The 20,379-nt window shown below is 38.0% G+C and overlaps 1 protein-coding gene across 4 annotated transcripts in view; it reads left to right on the top strand.

Moving 5' to 3' along the window:
* woc (zinc finger protein without children) overlaps nt 1-20,379 on the top strand; it is a 717,317-nt gene that overhangs the window by 133,029 nt on the left and 563,909 nt on the right. For 3 of the 4 annotated variants that reach the window (XR_016547396.1, XM_090381482.1, XM_090381484.1), the window contains exon 5: nt 1,647-1,762. Coding sequence is in view for 3 of the 4 variants with exons in the window: in XM_090381482.1 (XP_090237608.1) it covers nt 1,647-1,762 (116 nt within the window). In the remaining variant the exon portion in view is untranslated. The remainder of the gene's footprint in view (nt 1-1,646; nt 1,763-20,379) is intronic. The other variant, XM_090381483.1, reaches the window with a different exon arrangement.

Raw genomic sequence — 20,379 nt, 5'->3', positions numbered from 1 at the left:
TTGACAAATTGTTTATTTTTATAAGTTGCTGCCACTGACTACAGTTAGTGTTTCCCATAATTATACTGCATTACTGTAAAATTCACTTGTGTTTATAAGCCAGTGTAGTACAGCCTTGCTGAGTCCAGTAGTCTGATCCAGGATGTAACCAAGCTGCATTCACTATTTTCCATGGAAAATGATTCCCTGAGATGTTGGTTTTTGCTATGTCATTATTTCTAGGAATATCGTAATCATCTAAGTGAAAGGGATATCTGTTAGAGAAAAAAATATTCCCCCAATGCTTATGTTTCATCCTTCGGGTATGGTGGTTGTCAGATTATGCGGCTGAGTTATTCATTATTTCTTCTTTATGTACTATAATTGTAAATTGGATTCCTGTAAACGCGTGCACACACACACACACACACACACACACACACACACACACACACACACACACACACACACACACACACACACACACACTAACTGTGCATTGTCATTTAAAACATTCAAACCATTTCATCCACTGGCAGCAACATACTAAATTAAAAGAAAAAAAAAGAAAGAAGAGAAATAAAATTTGTTTAATAGGTTGTGTTTTGGTAATTGTGTATTCATGTTAAAAATTTTGCGGGGGGGGAGGGGTTATTTTTTGCTTCGCTTGGAATGTAGGTGTTAATGTTGTTCCCTGATGTGTTACATTCGAGGTTTCACTATATATCAAAATTTATATTGTTACATAACTGTTAGCTTTATCTGCCTTTTCTGAGTTTAAACACAATGCACATCTTAGGTCATTAGAAATAAAAATTACTTATTATTACTATACAAAAAAATTTAAATAATTAAACAGCAGAATCAGAAAGATGTTATTATTTGAGCACACTTATCAGGCACTGCAAATGAGAAAACAAAGGGAATCAGTGTGTCTAAAGCAACCATCTCAAAAGCACAATGCATGAAAGACAAAAAGAGAATGCAACTCTAAAAGTAAGAAATGATTGAATTTGGTTGAACTGAAATAATGTATACTGTAGATGTTTGAATCCCTTCTTAACTTTGTCTTTACTAAGAATTTGAAATTTATGAAAATCTGTTTTATAATATTTGCAGTTTTCATTCCTTTAATTCTTGCAATGTATAATGAAAGAATTGTAGTATTACCATTATAGCAATGTATACGAAAGTAAGAGCTATCCATTTTGTGTTAATTTTCTTTTGATCTGATTAATTGAATTTTTGCTGAAATAACAGAACCTACACCAGTTTTGATGATTTTACTAACCTACATCGAAAATTTCATAATGTGAATTAATCTGCATCAACACAAAAAGTATTATGTGATGCCACAGTATCTTGAAGGACTTTGCAATGTTTGTTTTTAGAATTAGGAGAAATATTTTGCATTTTATTGACTTCTTTCATTGTAAATATAGTCACCAGATGTATACTGTTTTATAGATAATTTGAATAAATATACCAAGCTCCATCAGATGTATTAAACTGTCTTGTCTTTCAAATTGGATGGCCTATTTGTTTATAGATAAAACTTGTTTGTAGTTGTGCAATGTGATGATTTTGGATAATAAAAATTATTTATCAATTTTTTTTATTTATTTTTTTGAATTTTTATTGAAAAGTATACACATTTTTATTTTCAGTAGATAGTCTACAAAATACAAGTTCTCTGAATATTTCAAAAACTAAGTCTGAAACTTCTAAACAGGATGGCTCAAAAAAAGGATCAAGTACAAGAATGTGTGCAGAATGTGGAGTGGTGAATTAATTTTTTGATTTAGTAATATAAGTTTTTGTGTGCTATTTGCAGAGTTTTATTTTATTTTATAAAGTATATAAATGCTTTATTTTATATAAGGTGCATATTATGTATCTATGGACTCCAATTGTGTACTTTATATCAAGTTTTTTTATAAAAGCTAGAGGACGAAAATTTTGTAGCATTGAAAATTTTATAGCCTCATACAGAAATAATTACCCTAAAATTATGAACATAATCCTGTTTGACTATTTTGTCCATAAACAAATTTTAAGAAATGAAAAATATAGGTTTATAATTTTATTTTTTATTTATTTTTATTTTTTTGGAGAGCCCATTTAAATCAGTCTTGTTTTTTAGATCATGGACAGAATTGAATGTTGTACTGTAAAAAGATACCAGAAGGTTTTAATGCTGAAATAAACTCATGGTGATATGGTACATACTTTGGGTGCATCTACTCCATCATGTGAAGTGGTATTAAAAAATGAGCAGCAGAATTCAAATTGAAGTGAAAGAGCATTGCAGATAACGTATACAGTGGTAATCAAAAAAAAAAAAAAATTATTTCTTGCTAATTGGCAAGAAAACATTGACACAATATATAATATGCCAGACTGATGATTATCAATCCATGAAAGTGCAGGCTATAGCCATTCTTGAATTGGTACAAAATATTCTGATAGCAACATCAGTTCTAACAACAGATCTGTAAAGTTTTTTGGCAAGATTTGTAATCATAGGTGATACATGGATCCACCACTATCAGCCTGAGTCATAGCAGCCATCCAAACAATGGGGAAAAAAAAAAAAAAAAAAAATTCCTAGTTCATAGCTTTCTGAGAAGGCAAAGGCAGTTCCATTGTCTGGAAAGGTGGTCATGGCAATATTTTGGGATTCCAAACAGTAATTATGGAAGAATGTTCTAACAGACCAAACTGTATTGATGTATATCATGCTAGCCAGTTGCATCAATTATGCGATGTTATCAAGTCTAAAAGAGAAAGAATGCTAAAAAAAATGATGTCTTGTTTCACCAACACAATGCTCCTGCTTACATGTCAGTAATTTGAATAATTCTAATGTACCCATATCTAATGCGTTGATATCGGTACATATTGCTCTTGCACCCACCTTATTGATCAGATCTGGTCCCATCTGACTTCTTTTTTTGTTTTTAAACTTAAATTTCATTTTGCCAGACAAAGATTCAAGACAAATGTATTATATCAGCTGTATAAGCATTTTTTTTAAGCCTTGATGAATCATTCTGCAAGAATGGGATCACTGAATTGCAAAATCACTGGAACAGGTGAATGCAACTCTTAGGTGACTATTTTTTTTTTTTTTTTTTTATGTAAACCCCAAACACGAGAGGTATTAGAACCTATAGTACTTAGTACCGTACTTGAGTTGGAGGCTGAGAAGACGAAAGAAAATATTTGTTGACATTGGACTTGAACTTCTGTAGACAGTAATTTTCAGGAAATACGTATGAAAGAAGGTTGTTCCAGAAAACGGCAGTTGAATGATTCAACGAGGAAGATGAAAAGTTGGTTCCGTGAGTTTGAAGTTGGACAGGATGTTGACTGGTGGCGGTACGGGTTCGGACTGTTTTGTAAGAGAGAGCGGGAATTATTCAGAAGAACAGTGCCCATGGAAGTATCAGTAGAAGAGGAATGCAGCAGAAACAGTACGTCTATGAGACAGCGAGTGGAGAGACTCTGTTAGAGATGAATCATTAATTAACCTAACTGCCCTCTTCTGAATAGAATCAAGAAGCCAGAGAGAGGTTTTGGGGGCACCACCCCAGATGTGGGAACAATATTCCATGGCAGGGCGGATTTGCGATTTATACCGAGTGAGCAGCTGTTTGGAAGAAAAGTAACACCAAGAGCGAAAGAGAAAACCAAGTTTTTTAGATGCAGAGGAAGCAATATTTGTAATGTGCTTGTGCCAAGAGAGATTAGAAGTCAGGGTAATCGCCAAAAGAGATATATCATTTTGCCTAGAAATCAGAGTGTCACTAAAGATAAGCATAGGAGCAGAAGAATCCTTTTTTGCCAGATATAAGACTGAGTTTTAGAAGGGTTAAAATCAACTAAATTGTCTTTACCACACTGGAGAATTACCTGAAGACCAGCATTTAAGGAATTGGTAGCAGATTTTTGAGAAGTTGAAGCTGATTGAACAGGGCAAGGTTTCTCAAAATGGAAAGTGGAATGCAATGTGCTATCATCGGCAAAACTATGGATAGGATTTCCAGTCAATGGAAGAAGGTTATTAATATACAAGAGGAAAAGAGTGGGGGAAAGAACTGAACCTTGGGGGACACCGGCATTAGAGAAGTTAGAAGACAGAGAACCATCTATCATCACCCTCAGTGAACGATCAGAGAGAAAACTGGATAACCAATTACTAAGAACAGTTAGCAATCCATAAGATGGAAGCTTGTTTAGAAGACCTTAAAGCTTTTGAGATGTCATGAGCAACTACTTGTGTTTCACCGAACCTTTCCATTGAATTAGTCCATAAATGGGTAACATAAGTCAGAACATCACCAGTGGATCAACATTGATGGAATCCATACTGCGATCGTTGATCAGACGGAAGGTTTCTAGGTAGTTTAAGAGTTGGCGGTTAATTGATTTCTCCATTACTTTAGAAAGAGTAGAAGTAATTGCAATGGGACGATAACTGGATGGGAGGGATTTGTCACCCTTTTTAGGAACTGGCTGGATATGAGCAAATTTCCAAGCAGAAGGAAAAACACCTTTGGAATTAGAAAGTGAAAAACGGCGGCAAGGAACAGGAGTAAGTTCAGGAGCACAGGTTTCGAGAGCAAGTGGAGAAATATCATTGGGACCTGGAGCTTTCTTTTCATAAAGATTCGTCAAAATCCTTCTGACATCCTTTTGACAGAAGACCACAGGAGGCATTGAATGGAGTGTGTTGGGAATGGTGGGAGGTGTTTTACCAAGATCATTAATACATGAACTCTTAGAAAAATGGGATGCTAGCAGGTCAGCTTTATCCGTGGCTGAAATGACAACAGAACCATCTGGTTTTGACAGAGGTGGGAGCAGAGATGGGCGAAAGTCACGGCCAATAACTTTGGCAAGGGACCAGAATGCTCGGCTACCACTGGAGCAAGAAGCAAGTTTTCTACTCTTAGCCTGTTCAAACTCTAGTTTGGACTGATTAATAACTGCTTTTCAATTGTTGCGAGCTTTGGTGTAGGCAGAAAATGAAACGGAAGAATTAGAAACAAGCCAATTACGATATACAACATTCTTCTCTTGAACAGCCTTAGCACATTTATTGGTAAACCAAGGTTTAAAATTTAGATAAAGGATGAGATTTTAAAGTGGAGTATGGGATAAAGGATTCCATTCCTGCAAGAATAATTTAACTGACACGATCTGAGCAAACGTTGGCATCAGAAGTTTTGAAACTTCTGATACCAAGTAATCTGACCAAGGAAAAGAAGAAAAGAAATCTCGCAGGTCATCCCATTTTGCATTCTTGTAATGCCAAAAAACACGAGGTTGGGAATAGCCATGAGATAAAGGCTCTATTGGAGAAGAGACGATCACCAAGTTGTGACCTGAAGTGCCTAAAGGACCTCTCACTTCGACTGCGTACTTAGAAGGGTTGTTTGTGAGAAAACGATCAAGCTTGTTTGGCTGTATGATTAGGATTGTCCGGTATTCTTGTAGTTAAATGAACAATCTGTGCAAGGTCATTAGTAATTGCAAAAGCCTCAGCATCTCGACCAGCTGGGTCGGTGTGACTAGAAAACGGAAGCCAGCTGGAGTTGTTAACATTAAAATCACCAAGGAAAATTACCTCACTGTTATGAAAGTTTGACTGGAGAAAGTCAAGTTGCAAGTAGAGGAAGTCAAAGAGCTCCAAGTGATTAGTGGAGTTGGGAGAACGGTAGAGACAACAGATGAATTTTACACAATGAGGTAGAGGGATTTTAAGCCAGAGAAGATCAAAAAGAGTAGATTCCAAACTGCCAAGTCTCTGACAGGGAATATCAGAATGGACATATGCACAAGTACCACCTTCGAGACGAAAGGACTCATACAGCAAATAATTGGGCATCTGAGATGAGCAGTAGTTGAATCAACCGGTAACTGAGATTCTGTTAGAAAAAGTACATGGGGTTTGGTAGACTGCAAGTGGAAATGGACATCATTAAGATTAGAATTGAGAACACATATATTTGTGAAATGAATTAGGAAGCGCTTGGGAGGTTTAGATCTTTTCGCAGATAAGCTTGCTCTATTAGTTTGACAATTCATGGTGTATTCAATAGTAAGGAAAAGTGGGTGGGTCATGCTGTATGAAGTAATGAAATTTTTGGTTATGGCGTACACATGGTAAGAATATACCCAGATCCTTGAGATAACATGGCCTCGACAATGCTCCCTGCATATAAACTACTCGGACTCCCTCCAGTCACTATTTGGCAGAGTAGATGTAGCAAGATTATACACTAGATGATCTGGAAGCCTCCTAGAGAGTTACCAATAGGTTCGGTCCGGTGTACTAACTAGCGACCGCCCTGCGAACACCATTTTAGAGCTGTACCCTCGAAATGTAAGGAATATTGGATCTCGCCACGATGTTCACCATAACCTCAAAAGTCATCAGTGATACTGCATGATGGAAGAGATAGGGAAAGGTTGACCAGAACTTAGCTCTAGAGACTAAACATGGGTTCCACCACTTCAAGCCTCCAATAAGCAAAGTGTGGTATTGCACCGGTTGATGAGAGTCATCTACCACCTAGTACTGCCTGGTACCATAGAGGGGCGGCATTCCTCCATGTGGTGTGAGCGCCACACCTTGACGCCTGCTTACGTTGGTTCACACCTGGGTGGTCACCCACCATGTACTTGTGCATGGAGGTTATACCCAGGATTGCTAACAATCCCACCATCATGAAGGTGCAAGCAGAGGATTTGGCTGTCACAGACCGTCCGGACTTAGCCGAAATTGGGTCCACTTGACTTGAGTGTCACCTGAATATCAGTTCCACCAGCATTTTATACTCCCAGGTAGCAAGTACAGCTTGTCTGGCCTATCTGAGATAGGTCAGACAAGCTGTACTTGCAGAAGTACACTGTTCAGCCTCAATTCCTATTTGCCTCAACTGCACAGGTAGTTACCCAGCCTTTTCTAAATCATGTGAAATGTGGAAAACAGGCAAGAAAATTCAAAAATATAAAATAGAACATAAAGTGACATACCCTGAGGCACCAGACAAGTTATGTTGACTGTGCCCAGTTGTTCTTATCCATCTCACACTCATTCAACAGCAGCTCAAATAGATGTATTAATACCCCTTGGCACATCTCTAGCTAACTGGATTAAAACAACACTATCAAACTCTTGAAAGGACACACCTCAAACTAAAACCAGTGAAGCTATCAACACTCCAATTAACATTCCGGCTGATATTCCAGTGATCTCGCATGATAGTGAAAAATTGAAACCAAAAGACAGTAAGAAAACTACAAAGTTTATGAAGTAGAGGTATGAAGTAGAGGTACCCTCAGATTATGAGGAACCCATACTAGAACTTTGTACGAATGACACTGTGGATACTGGACGCCCCACATTCCCAAAAAAAGAATGAAAAAAATACTTCTCATACAAAAAACAGAAGAATCATCCTCAGTTAAACCAAAATGAGGTACATCATACAATGGAATTGCAGAGGACTAGTCAGTCATTCTGATGACCTAAAGGATTTACTTGCTCAGTTCAATCCCATAGGTGCATGCGTACAGGAAACTTTCTTGTCACCGTATGTTTCACCAAAACTTTGAAATTATATCATCTGCAGACAAGATAGGATCTCAGTCTCCTGCCCGTGGAGGAGTAGCATTCTTATTAATTCTGATACACCGTCCAAGCACATTCAATTACAAACCACTCTAGAAGCTGTGGCAGTTTGTATTGCAGTTGGCATTTCAGTTACTGTTGTTTCCATTTATATTCCACCATCAATACTATTTTCCCATTCCAGACTGGACAACCTCATTACGCAACTCCCAATGCCAATTTGTCTTTTCGGTGATTTTAATGGCCACCATCCATTGTGGGGATCTACTGCAATGGACGCAAGGGGCAAACTAATTGAATATTTGAACAATAATAATCTAAATTTACTAAATACTGGTTCTCCCACCTGTATCTGCCTACAGGATCTATTTCTGAAATTGACTTGTCAATCTGTCCACTCTCCATATTTCCATTCATGACATGGTCAGTATTAACCGATCCATTTAATAGCAATCATTTTCCTATTATTTGCTCATTAAAAACAGAGGTAACTCCAAATCCTGATCAATGATCCACTTGGAAGTTTAAAAAGACTAATCGGGATGGCTATTCTGCCCAAATATTTCTGGACAGGCTTTATGTTGAAAAACAGCCTATTGATGATGTAACCACTTACATCACCAATCAGATTCTAACTGCAGCCCATGCGTCTGTTCCACAATCCAAACCATATCACATTCACTGAAATCACTGGTGGAATACGGATTGCTTTCATGCCAAAAAGGAGAAAAACCGTGCAAGTATCCTGGCCACCAGTAACTTAATTACTTATAAAAGACTTAAGAGAAAAGAGAACACAAATTATACGGAAAGCCAAGTGTGATTCGTGGATTGCGTTTGCCTCAACCATCACAAAAGACACCGACCCGTGTATCATCTGGAGAAGAATGCAGGCCTTAAATGGTAAATTTGTAAGGCTGTCCTCTCTGATATTTCATTGTAAAGGGAAAGATGTGTCTGCTCCTGAGGAAGTTGCTAATGCATTAGCAGAATCGTTTGCCACAATTTCTTCCTCTGCTTCTTATGCATTCTACTTCCAGACCAGCAAAGCAGATGCAGAATAATATAAAACCAACTTCTCCATGCACCACTCCTTCCCGTACAGCCAACCTTTTACATTAACAGAACTCAAAGAATTATTAAATAGATCATCCAAAAGTGCCGCAGGCCCAGATGGTATTCATTACATTATGATGAAGCATTTACTTGAAAAGGACTTGTCCCTTGCTGATTTTATACAATCGGAACTTCTCCGTAAATGCCTATCCTTCTGCCTGGCGCCATTCTTTCATCATCACCATACCGAAACCAGGCAAAGATCCTTCCCTGGTTCAAAATTATAGACCCATATCTCTCATGAGCTGCTTGGGGAAAACTTTCGAAAGGATGATACATTCAAGGCTCACTTGGATCCTGGAGTCACAGAATCTCCTGCCAGATCATCAGTATGTCTTTTGGAAAAACAGATCAACCCTTGATGTGCTCATCAAGGTCGAATCTCATATCCGCAATGCCTTTGTCAGGAAACAACATCTAATGGTCAATTTAGATCTTGAAAAGGCATTTGACACTACCTGGCATCATGGTATCATTATGGATCTTTACCATCTGGGACTTAGGGGCCATTTGCCTAAAATGATTCAAAATTTCCTGCAGTTTCAGGAAAAATTTGCTCTTTTCAAAATTTGCTCTTTTCAGGTCCGATATAAAAACTTGCACTAAAAAGTGCAAGTTTTTATAAAAAGTGTTGCACTACTGATCCCACAGGGATCAGTACTTAGTGCAACACTTTTTGCAATCCGAGTTAGCAGCATGACAAAAGACCCCAAAAACTGTTACAACTTATATGAATGCAGACGACCTTACCATTTCCTGTCAGTCTCAAAGTATCAATACTATCGAACGGCAGCTCCAACTTGTCATAACAGAAATAGGATCCTGGACTTGACGGAATGGTTACCGGCTATCAGAAAAGAAATGCACTGCCACTCACTTTTGCAAGTGTCGGGCCCTCCATCCTGATCCAGAATTGCAAATAAACCATACTTCAATACCGCTTGTTACCACTGTTAGATTTCTTGGACTGATATTAGATAGCAAGCTTAATTTCCAAGCTCTCATCACTCATTTATGAAATATTTGTCTAAAGCATTTGAACATACTTCGGTCGATATCATTCATGTCTCAGGGAGCTGATCGGTATACTTTACTGCATCTTTACAGAATTTTAATCCGTTCACGCCTAGACTATGGTTTTCTGATTTATGACTGTGCCAGAAGCACTACTTAACAATGGCTGAATGTCATCTAGCACAGTGCTCTGAGGACTGCGCTCGGAGAAGCTTTCAGGATTTCTCCGATCCAAAGTCTTTATATGGAAGTGCATGATCCCCATTACATCTTCGTAGAAAAACACTACTGCTCCACTATGCTGCTAAGATTTAGAATCTTCCATTGCACCCCAGTTGGGAGTTTCTTTATAATACTAGGTTTGTTTCCTTCTATGAGAGTAAGCCAAATGAGAATTGACCGGCCTCACCCAGGATTAGAGAGCTTGTCCAGAGTTGGGATACCAACTTAAATGATATTTTTCAGGACACAAGTGCACCTGTTCCTCCTTGGACGTATGTTTCTGCCTCTTACTGTGTACATTTTCTTCAATGGGGAAAGAATGTCATACCTCCCTGCAATATCAGGCAGTTACACTCAGCTCACTCTACTCTGAACTGGCATGCCTGTAAAATCTACACTGACGGATCAAAAACTGCAACTATGGTAGGTGCTGCAGCAGTTTTTCCTTTACTTACAGTTACAGCCTCACTACCACTATACTGCAGTGTCTTCACCGCTGAATTATACGCCATAAATTAGTAAGACTTAGTAAGATTATCACTTAGTAAGATTATGGAGCTTTCCATCTCATCTCCTATAATTTACACTAACCCTCTCAGTGCTGTCTCTGCTATAAGTAAGAATTTCTCCTCCTCTCATCCTACTTTGAAACACATTCACTCTCAGTGCCTCCGTAGCCAGGTGGGAAGGAGCAGCAGCAGCAGCAGTGTGTAGCACACACTTCTTGATTAGACCAGGGTTCGAGCCCATCACCACCAAATATGGAGGATGCGGAAAGGTCAGGGAATGACCACCGCATATCCCAGAGCAATATGGCCTTAGTTGCTAATGCTCCTAAAAAGCAAATAACAAACAATAACATTCACTCTCAGCTATTCTCTTGCAGTGTGTCCAATCAGACAATCAGTTTTTGCTGGATCCCTGGTCTAGCATTCCGGGAAATGAAAGTGCTGACTTTGCCGCTAAACACCCCCAACCGGCTCTTCATATCATTCTCAGGTTCCATACACTGATTATAAGTCTGTGACATGCAAAGTGTGCTACAATAAATGTTCACAGATCTGGATAAGTAACACCAACACTAAACTTTACCAGACAAAGCAAGAACCAAAGCTGTGGCCCTCTGGCTTCTGACAAAACAGATGAGAGGAAGTGGTATTGGCAAGACTCAGAATTGGACACACTCATCATACTCATCGCATCCTATTATTGGTAGAAAATCCACCGCAGTGCTCATACTGGCAAAGACAACTTAGTTCCATCATTTTCTGGTTGATTGTCCTCATTCAAATATCCGATCAACCACCTTTCAGTCACTTTCCACATTGAATATCTCACATCATCTATCTCATTTTATATGAAATGAAGCAAATATAGACGAACCTTTTACATATTTAAAATGTATTGGCGTGTACAAGAGGATATAATTTAACATCTATAACAATATGTTGCCTCTACATAAACTATGAACAGACACAATTTGGCCACAGCAGCCCTTGTGTCGTTAAACCCAATAGCAACAACAGTTATATTAAAGGAGGTGGCAAAAGAAGTAAGAAAACCCTTAGCCATAATTATGATATCATCCTTGGACTCAGGAAAAGTCCCCGTGGACTGGAGATGTATAAATGTATCCCCAATTCACAAAGGAGAATCTAAGGGTGACACGAGTAATTACAGACCAGTTAGTTTAACTTCTGTTCCTGGGAAAGTAATGGAGTCACTGGTTAAAAATGCATTGCAGGATCATTTAGGCAAGACTGCAGTAATAATTCAGACAAAATCCACCGCAGTGCTCATACTGGCAAAGACAACTTAGTTCCATCATTTTCTGGTTGATTGTCCTCATTCAAATATCCGATCAACCACCTTTCAGTCACTTTCCACATTGAATATCTCACATCATCTATCTCATTTTATATGAAATGAAGCAAATATAGACGAACCTTTTACATATTTAAAATGTATTGGCGTGTACAAGAGGATATAATTTAACATCTATAACAATATGTTGCCTCTACATAAACTATGAACAGACACAATTTGGCCACAGCAGCCCTTGTGTCGTTAAACCCAATAGCAACAACAGTTATATTAAAGGAGGTGGCAAAAGAAGTAAGAAAACCCTTAGCCATAATTATGATATCATCCTTGGACTCAGGAAAAGTCCCCGTGGACTGGAGATGTATAAATGTATCCCCAATTCACAAAGGAGAATCTAAGGGTGACACGAGTAATTACAGACCAGTTAGTTTAACTTCTGTTCCTGGGAAAGTAATGGAGTCACTGGTTAAAAATGCATTGCAGGATCATTTAGGCAAGACTGCAGTAATAATTCAGACACAGCATGGGTTTGTTAAGGGAAAGTCTTGTCTTACTAATTTGATTGGATACTATGATGTGGTCACAAAGGAACTGGATGCAAAAAATAATTTTGATATCATATACAGTAAACCTTTGCTAAGCCGGTTACAGTTAATCCGGATGGCAGATAATAATTTGGATTGAAATATGAAAAATTCTATTTGCGTTTGAATACTTTAAATAATACAAATCAGGTCTATGTTATTCTCAAATATATAATGTTGATGAAATGGGCTGTTTTGGTGTGTTCTGCCAGAAAATACACAAGTCTCTCGTACTGAGCAGTCAACACCAGGACGGAGAAAAAGAGCAAGGAAAAGTTAGTAGTAGTAGTAGAGGCATGTGATACTACTACTCTACCTCTACTCTAGCATCAGCCAAAAAAAAAAAAAAAAACCATTTCACACATCCATTCCCTCTAAAAGTTTGTCCAATTCCTCCTTGAATTTATTTAAGCTATCAACTTCCACAGTGACAGATGGAAGTTTGTTTCAGCAATCAACTACCTGAAGGCTAATGGCAGTGGGTAGAAGTTTTCAGTGCTTCTTTGTATACCAGTGCAGATGGAACTAATTGGCTAAAGTTTGTTGTGATCCAAACGCATTAAAAGCATTAAGACTGTATGCACATATTGCCCATTGTCTACTACAACTCGCAAAATGCTTGATTCACACAAGACATTACAAAGAATTGGTTCCATAACCACTTCGTACCCAAAGTCAAGAGGTACCAGAAAGAAGTGTTGAAATTTTCAAATTATCAGATTAAAGTACTTCTAATCTTTGACAATGCCCCACACATCTGGATATTGAAAATATGTCCAGTAAGGATGGTAAAATAAAATGCCTGGCTTTGCCACCAAACACAACTGTCTTAATACAGCCCATGGACCAAGACATCATTATGGCCTGCAAGAGGCCATAATGATGTTTACAAGCACACATTCCTTGATAAGGTGATGGTGGTGTTGGATGACAGAATGGATGAAGATAAGGACACAAGAGGAAGAAGAACTGTGGAAAATATCAAATCATACAATATCAAGTCTGCTGTCTTCATCCAAACCAATGCATGGAGGGACACTAAAAAGGAAACTTTAGTGAATGGCTATAAAAACTCTTGAAAAATGCAGATGGTGATATTGACTTTAAGGGATTAGAGCCAGAGGACTTTCAGACTGTGTTGAGGGCAGCCGGAGACACTAATATAATGCAAGAAAATATCCAAGCATGGCTTGAACTGGAAGGAGATCATGGATTTCAGCTTCTAACAGAGGAAGAAATTGCTGCAGATGTTATTAAGGATTCTGTTATGGAAGGAGAAGCAGATAATGAACTAGATGAACTACAAGAATCTACAATTAAGAAGAGACTTCTTAGCTCCACAAGAGGTGGCATTAATGCAGTAATCAATTATGTACACACTTCAGCAAATAAAAAATTGCAGGGATATTATGAACACCTAAGAAGTAAGGGAGATCCTAATTAAAAAAACAGCAGCAGAGGTCTGTTCAAATAAAACTTGACAATTTCTTCAAACTTGCATTGTTACGTTCAGAAACAAGTGCAGCTTCTGAACCTTCTATTAATGGATGAATGTATTTTATTTTATTTAAAAACTTTTTATAGTTTTTAAATTAAGGCTCTACAGTGATATTTTTTTAAATTTATTTTCATCAGCATGCCTATATCATTAAATTTTCCATTTATTTGTGTTCTAAGTTCTTTTGTTGTTGTTCTGGAGGCTTAATGGCACATAAGCTGCTAAGGCTATAATGTGCCTATTCACTTATTATATTAAAACATGAGTTTTCCCTAAATCAAAAGAAAATCTGAAATCAGAAATAATTGAAAAGCCCAGTTTGCCTGAGAAAGTCAAAAAATTCAGAAATATTTGCCTTATCACCAATGAGATTTTCAAGAGTTATTGGTTTATGGAGATTAACCAGTGAGATCAAGGATGAAGTTCTGGCTTGTTTATAATAGGGGCAGCCAATAAGAATATGTTTTACTGTCAAATTATTAGAACAATGTGTACATTGTGGTGGATCATCTCCTGTGAGTAAATGAAGGTGGGTCAGATGGGTATGTCCTATTCTTGCCCTTGAAAGGACAGTTCTTTTGTAATTTAGGGCTATGTTTTGCTTCACTAATCCGGACTATCGCTTAATCTGGATGACCTCTCGCCCAATTAATCTGGATTAGTGAGGTTTTACTGTACTTGGATTTCAGGAAAGCTTTTGACACTGTTGCACATGGAAGTGTACTGTTCAAATTGGAGCAGTATGGTATTAAGGGAAAGTTGCTACAATGGATAAAAGGTGGATGAGTGGGAGTTAACAGAGAGTGGTAAACAGTGGGTGCTGCTCTTCGTGGACTAATGTTATTAGTCGAGTCCCCCAGGTTTCGGTGTTGAGCCCGCTGTTGTTTTGTATATTTGTCAATGATATTGATGAAGGTATATCAGGCTTAATGTCCAAGTATGCAGATAATACGGTTGGCAGGATTGTTAATGACAGTAATGGCAGTGTGCTTATTGCAACAAGATCTAGAAAAGTTGTGCAGATTGACTGAGAAGTGGCAATGGAAGTTTAACATTTACAAATGCTAAGTACTGTATATGGGTAGAAGTAACCCCAGAGAAATGTACCAACTGTGTGGTACTACACTTGGGGGTGGTAGAAAATGAAAAAAACCTGGGAATAATTGTGCAGTCAGATATAAAGTTTTCTGAATAATGCAGACAGGCTGCCAGAGCAGGTCATGGGGCAATTCCTGTATATCATTATCAATGATATACAGGAATTTTGCTAATAGGGAAAAGGAGGTGATTATCACTTTGTATAAGGCAATAGTCAGGCCATGCCTTAGTACTGCGTACAGGTCTGGAGGGCTCATTTTAGGAAGGATGTAGAGTTGCTTGAGTGTTTACAGAGAAGGGCAACAAGATTGGTGAGGTGAACGAAGGGGTCCTCTTAACAAGAAAGGCTTAAGTTCTCCAAATTGCAGCAGCTGGAGACTAGGCACCTACGAGATCTGATTAATGCCTTGAATGGGTTGAGCATGCTGAATTCTCATGGGATTCTTCTGCTTGCTCAGATTATGAGCCTGAGTGGGCATAAATTCAAATTTAGGAAAGGCAGTTGTAGAATAGATGTGCAGAAATTTGCCTTTAGCCAGCGGGTGGTTAATTGCTGGAACAAATTTCCATCTGTCTGTGGAAGTTGATAGCTTAAATAAATTGGAGGAACTGGACAGACTTTTAGAGGGAATGGTTGTATGAATTTTTTTTTTTTTTGGCTGATGTTACATAAGTTCAGACGCTTGCTTTCTTGCATCACATTCCTCTACTACTATGTGCGAGATCACTAGAAGGATATCATGGGCTTGAAGTGAAGCTGGAAACATTAAACATCCTCCACTTTCAAAATCTCTTTGATAATACAGGTAACACTGGGTAGAAGGGAATAAATATTGTGTTCAGAAGTGAGATGTTGAGAACACAAGTCAGGAGAGGACTGAACCTCTCCAGCACTTCCTGAAGGGCTCATGTCCTACACTAGTGACTCTCAGGTAGGTGCATAAGCCAATCAACTGCTATTTGTGGACTTGTGAGCTGTATTTTTATGTATACAGCACATCGTCAGCATTACTGAAAGAAATATTAAATATCCCCATGCATTTCTTTTCTTCAAAAATGTAATCTCCTGATCGGCCCCATTTATTAAGTAATTTATGAATTTCACAGAAATTTTATACTGTTACATCTCCATTAATATTACCATTTACCATTATTTTCATATAGGTTTAATTGTTAACCTGATACAGTTGATAACACCTGGTGGGACTGCACAATGAAAGTTTGAAGGACACCACTTTGACATCCCTGTTTTTTGGTGGGGTGGGGTTCATTTACTCACTTCCTGAATGTGTCTCATTCATGTACAAGGATACACTGAAAAACTAAGTTTTAATTTCCTTTCACCACAGTTTGTACATCTGGGATATAGAAGAGAGTCATCAATCAAACTGAGCAGATATGGTGTAAAAGATTATCTACAAGAGCAACTGTGGAATACATGTCAATTTAAGCAATGAAGTTGGGACTTACAACTTCATTGCTTACAAGGAAATTGTTATAGCTGAAGCATCCCGTAGGAAGTTGCAGTGGGAGTAATAGGACTGAATAACTTTTATTTTGTAAGATCTACTGAATTCAGTTTGAAAAATAAAACCAGGAAACTGCAGTTAAATCACAATAGGGAATATAATTGCCATGTAATAAAAAAAAAAAAGAAAAAAAAAACCTATGCCATGTTACAGAAGTTGTTTTGTATATATGGAGCCAATTAATATCAAATATTACTATCAGATCTCAGTAATGATTATTTTAAATGCTGCATTTTAGCAATTTAAAATTCACCTCTTTCAAATTTAAAATATATATCAGCTGTCGATATAATTAACAAAACTTCCAGTTTATTTAATGATGTAATGCCTTTTTATATTCAGTAAGATTTATTTAAACCTTTACTCTCTCAGATTACACTTCTGACATGTGATTGATGAATGAATTCTATAAAAAATAGGAAAAGAAATAATAAAAGTCATATCCTTGCAAAAAAGTTATAATGGTGTGAATTTTAACCTATACAAAAAAATTCCAAACTTTCCCAGACTCGTCTCTCCTCTCCAGTCACCAAAATGGTTCAATATATATACATATATTCCTCATATAATATTGTAGTTAAGTTCCTAAAAAATCTTGTGTAGTGCGAAACTGTGTTATACTGGACTAAGAATCGGTATAAAAAGGGGGTTACATTCCAAAATCTAACAAAAATACACCATTTTTTTTATAACTATCAGAAACTTAATTTTTTAAAATAATAATAATAACAAATGTCTTACAAACTGTGATTTATATACATCAGATGATGTATGTTCATTTCATTTTCTTCCTCTTCATTGCTGCTAATCACAATCAAATGAGAAAGTTTTCTCTGCTGCAGAGTATCTTCACCTTCTGAACTTTCTCCTGGAGCATCTAGATTTCATATATCTTCTTTTCTCTTTAAAAAATCAGTAATCTGGGTTGCTTTTGCTTGATAGATCTTTGTAAATTTCATGGTATGTTGCTAAGCATTTTTGAGGCTTCCTTTTGAATTTTGTTCTCCTTTCAGTCGAAGGGCATGCAAAATATAAGATTATAATTGCTCAGCTATGTTTATGGTTTTTAGTGCAAAATTTGGAACTTCAGAATTTTCATCTGCTGTATCATCCTCTGTATTGGTTTGGCTTACCTCCGATGCCATTTACACCAAATGCAATTTGCCAGCCCAGAATTGTGTACAGTTTTCATGATCTGGTAATGAGTGATCGATAACAGTTCTGCATGTTTTCAGCATCTTGGGTACCTCATCTGAACATGTGTACCGCATAATATTAGAGATTCTTCCAACGAAAACGATATAAGGAAAACATGATGGGTCGTCCCGTGGTTGTGGACAGCAGATGAAAAACACAATTATCAAGTGAGTATTGTATTGTTTTCAAGCAGATTCAGAAAATTTCCTTGCAAGGTTTGTGACCATGGATCTGCAGGAATGCATCCACTGCAGCAGCGGCCTCACTGTTGGTGGGAAAATGGATGCTATCCAGGTATTTTTTCAAATAAAGAAATTGATGAAAGTCCGATGGTGCTAGATCTGGTAAAATGGGGGGGGGGGGGCAAGATTCCAACACTACACTCATGCAGTGAAGCCATAGCAGTGACAGACTTGGGAACAGGTGGATCGCCCTCGTGGAACAAGATTCCGGAGTTGAGCGTTTCTCGGCATTTGTCTTTGATGTGTTCATGCAAATGCCTTACAGGGTATGCATAATATGTCCCTGTGAGAAAATCAAAAAAAACCACTGCCATCACCTTTGCCAGCAATAGGAATTGATTTGGTTTTCTGTGGCAGTGGAGAAGAGCTGTTTCCACTGTTTGGGCTGCTCTTTGTCTTTATTTTTTCAAATAAAGAAATAGGTGAAAGTCCGATGGTGCTAGATCTGGTGAATATGGGGGGGGTTGCAAGATTCCAACACTACACTCATGCAGTGAAGCCATAGCAGTGACAGACTTGTGAACAGGTGCATCATCCTCGTGGAACAAGATTCTGGAGTTGAGTGTTTCTCGGCATTTGTCTTTGATGTGTTCATGCAAATGCCTTACAGGGTATGCATAATATGTCCCTGTGAGCATCTAAAAAAAACCACTGCCATCACCTTTGCCAGCAAGAGGAATTGATTTGGCTTTCAGTGGCAGTGGAGAAGAGCCTGTTTCCACTGTTTGTGCTGCTCTTTGTCTCTGGCTGAAACTGATGGACCCACCTCTCATACATGGTCATAAACCTTGCAAGGAAATTTGTTGGATCTATATGAAATGTTCACTTGAACATTTGCATCATTTCGTGTTAACAGCTTTTTCATACTGAGAACCTCTGTTATGTGGTACACATGCTCAGATGCCCAAGGTGCTGGTAATGTAGCAAACTGCTACTCGTCGATTGCTCATCACCACATCATGCACACTGTCAACAACTTCTGGAGCGATGGACATTGCAGGTCATCCATGTTCTCTCTCTCTCTTGTTTAAATTCTGCTGCTCATTTAACTGTGGAATAGGAATGGACACTCTTCCCCCAAATGTTGTAACCATATCCTCACAGATTACCTTTGGCATTAGTTGCCTTTTTCTCCAAATATTGGATGACTGCATGGTGACTGATTTTGTTCATCTTGCTTCATTCACATAACTTTCGTGAATTTAGGACGTGTAAATAAAAAAAAAAGACAGACGTTATGATATTACTTGGTGGATTACTATTTGAAGTGTTATACATGCTTCAAATAGTACAGAAATTTTTAACATTGTACCAGTATCCTTTTGTACTCAGGCCACGAACTTCTTCCCCCTCCCAATCATTAAACTGTTTAAGTCACTGGTTAAGGATGCAATGCAGGATCATCTAGACAAGTCTGCAGTTATAGTTCAGATGCAGCATGGTTTTGTTAAGGAGAAATCTTGTCTGACAAATCTGATTGGATACTATGATGTGGTCACAAAGGAAAACTGGATGCAAAGAATAATTTTGATATCATATACTTGGATTTTCGAAAAGCTTTTGATACTGTGGCACATCGAAGACTACTGTACAAATTGGAGCAGTATGGCATTAAGGGCAAGTTGCTACAATGGATAAAAGGATGGTCGAGTGGGAGAAGAGAGAAAGAGAGAGTGGTTATCAATGGGCACTGCTCTTCATGGACTGATGTTATTAGTGGAGACCCCCAAGGTTCGGTGTTGGGCCCATTGTTGTTTTCCATATTTATCAATGATATTGATGAAGGTATATCAGGGTTAATGTCTAAGTTTGCAGACAATACAAAGGTTGGCAGGGTTGTTAATGACAGTAATGATAGCATGCTACTGCAGCAGGATCTGGGAAAGTTGAGCAGATGAGCTGAGAGGTGGCAACTGAAGTTTAACATTGACAAATGTAAAGTACTGCCTATTGGTAGCAATAATGCATCAACTGGGTGGTACTGCCCTCAGAGTAGTGGAGAATGAAAATGATCTGTGGGTAATTGTGCAGTTAGATATGAAGTTTTCTGGGCAATGCAAAAAGGCTGCAAGAGTAGCTCATGGTGTCTTGCCAATCAGGAATTTTGCTAGCGGGGATAAGGAGATAATTGTCCCCTTGTAAAAGGCAATGGTCAGGCCACACCTTGAGTGTACTGTATATAGGTCTGGAGTCCTCATTTTAGGCAAGATATTGAGCTGCTGGAATGAGTACAGAGAAGGGCAGTGAGATTGGTGTGTGGAACAAAGGTTGGTGTTACCAAGAATGGCTTTAGTTCTGCAGATTGCAGCTTCTGGAGACTAGGCACCTGTGAGTTTATCTAATTGAGGTGTATAAGGCCTTGAATAGATTGAACAAGCTCAGTGCTCATGGGATTCTTCCTCTTGCCCAGATTACTCGCCTGAGGGGGTATAAA

This window comes from Mastigoproctus giganteus, chromosome 9 (assembly GCF_048544385.1).
Source record: "Mastigoproctus giganteus isolate SK-2022 chromosome 9, ASM4854438v1, whole genome shotgun sequence".
In the NCBI taxonomy this organism is placed as follows: domain Eukaryota; kingdom Metazoa; phylum Arthropoda; class Arachnida; order Uropygi; family Thelyphonidae; genus Mastigoproctus; species Mastigoproctus giganteus.
Note: the sequence above shows the minus strand (reverse complement) of the source record. Positions and strands in the feature narration are given on the sequence as shown.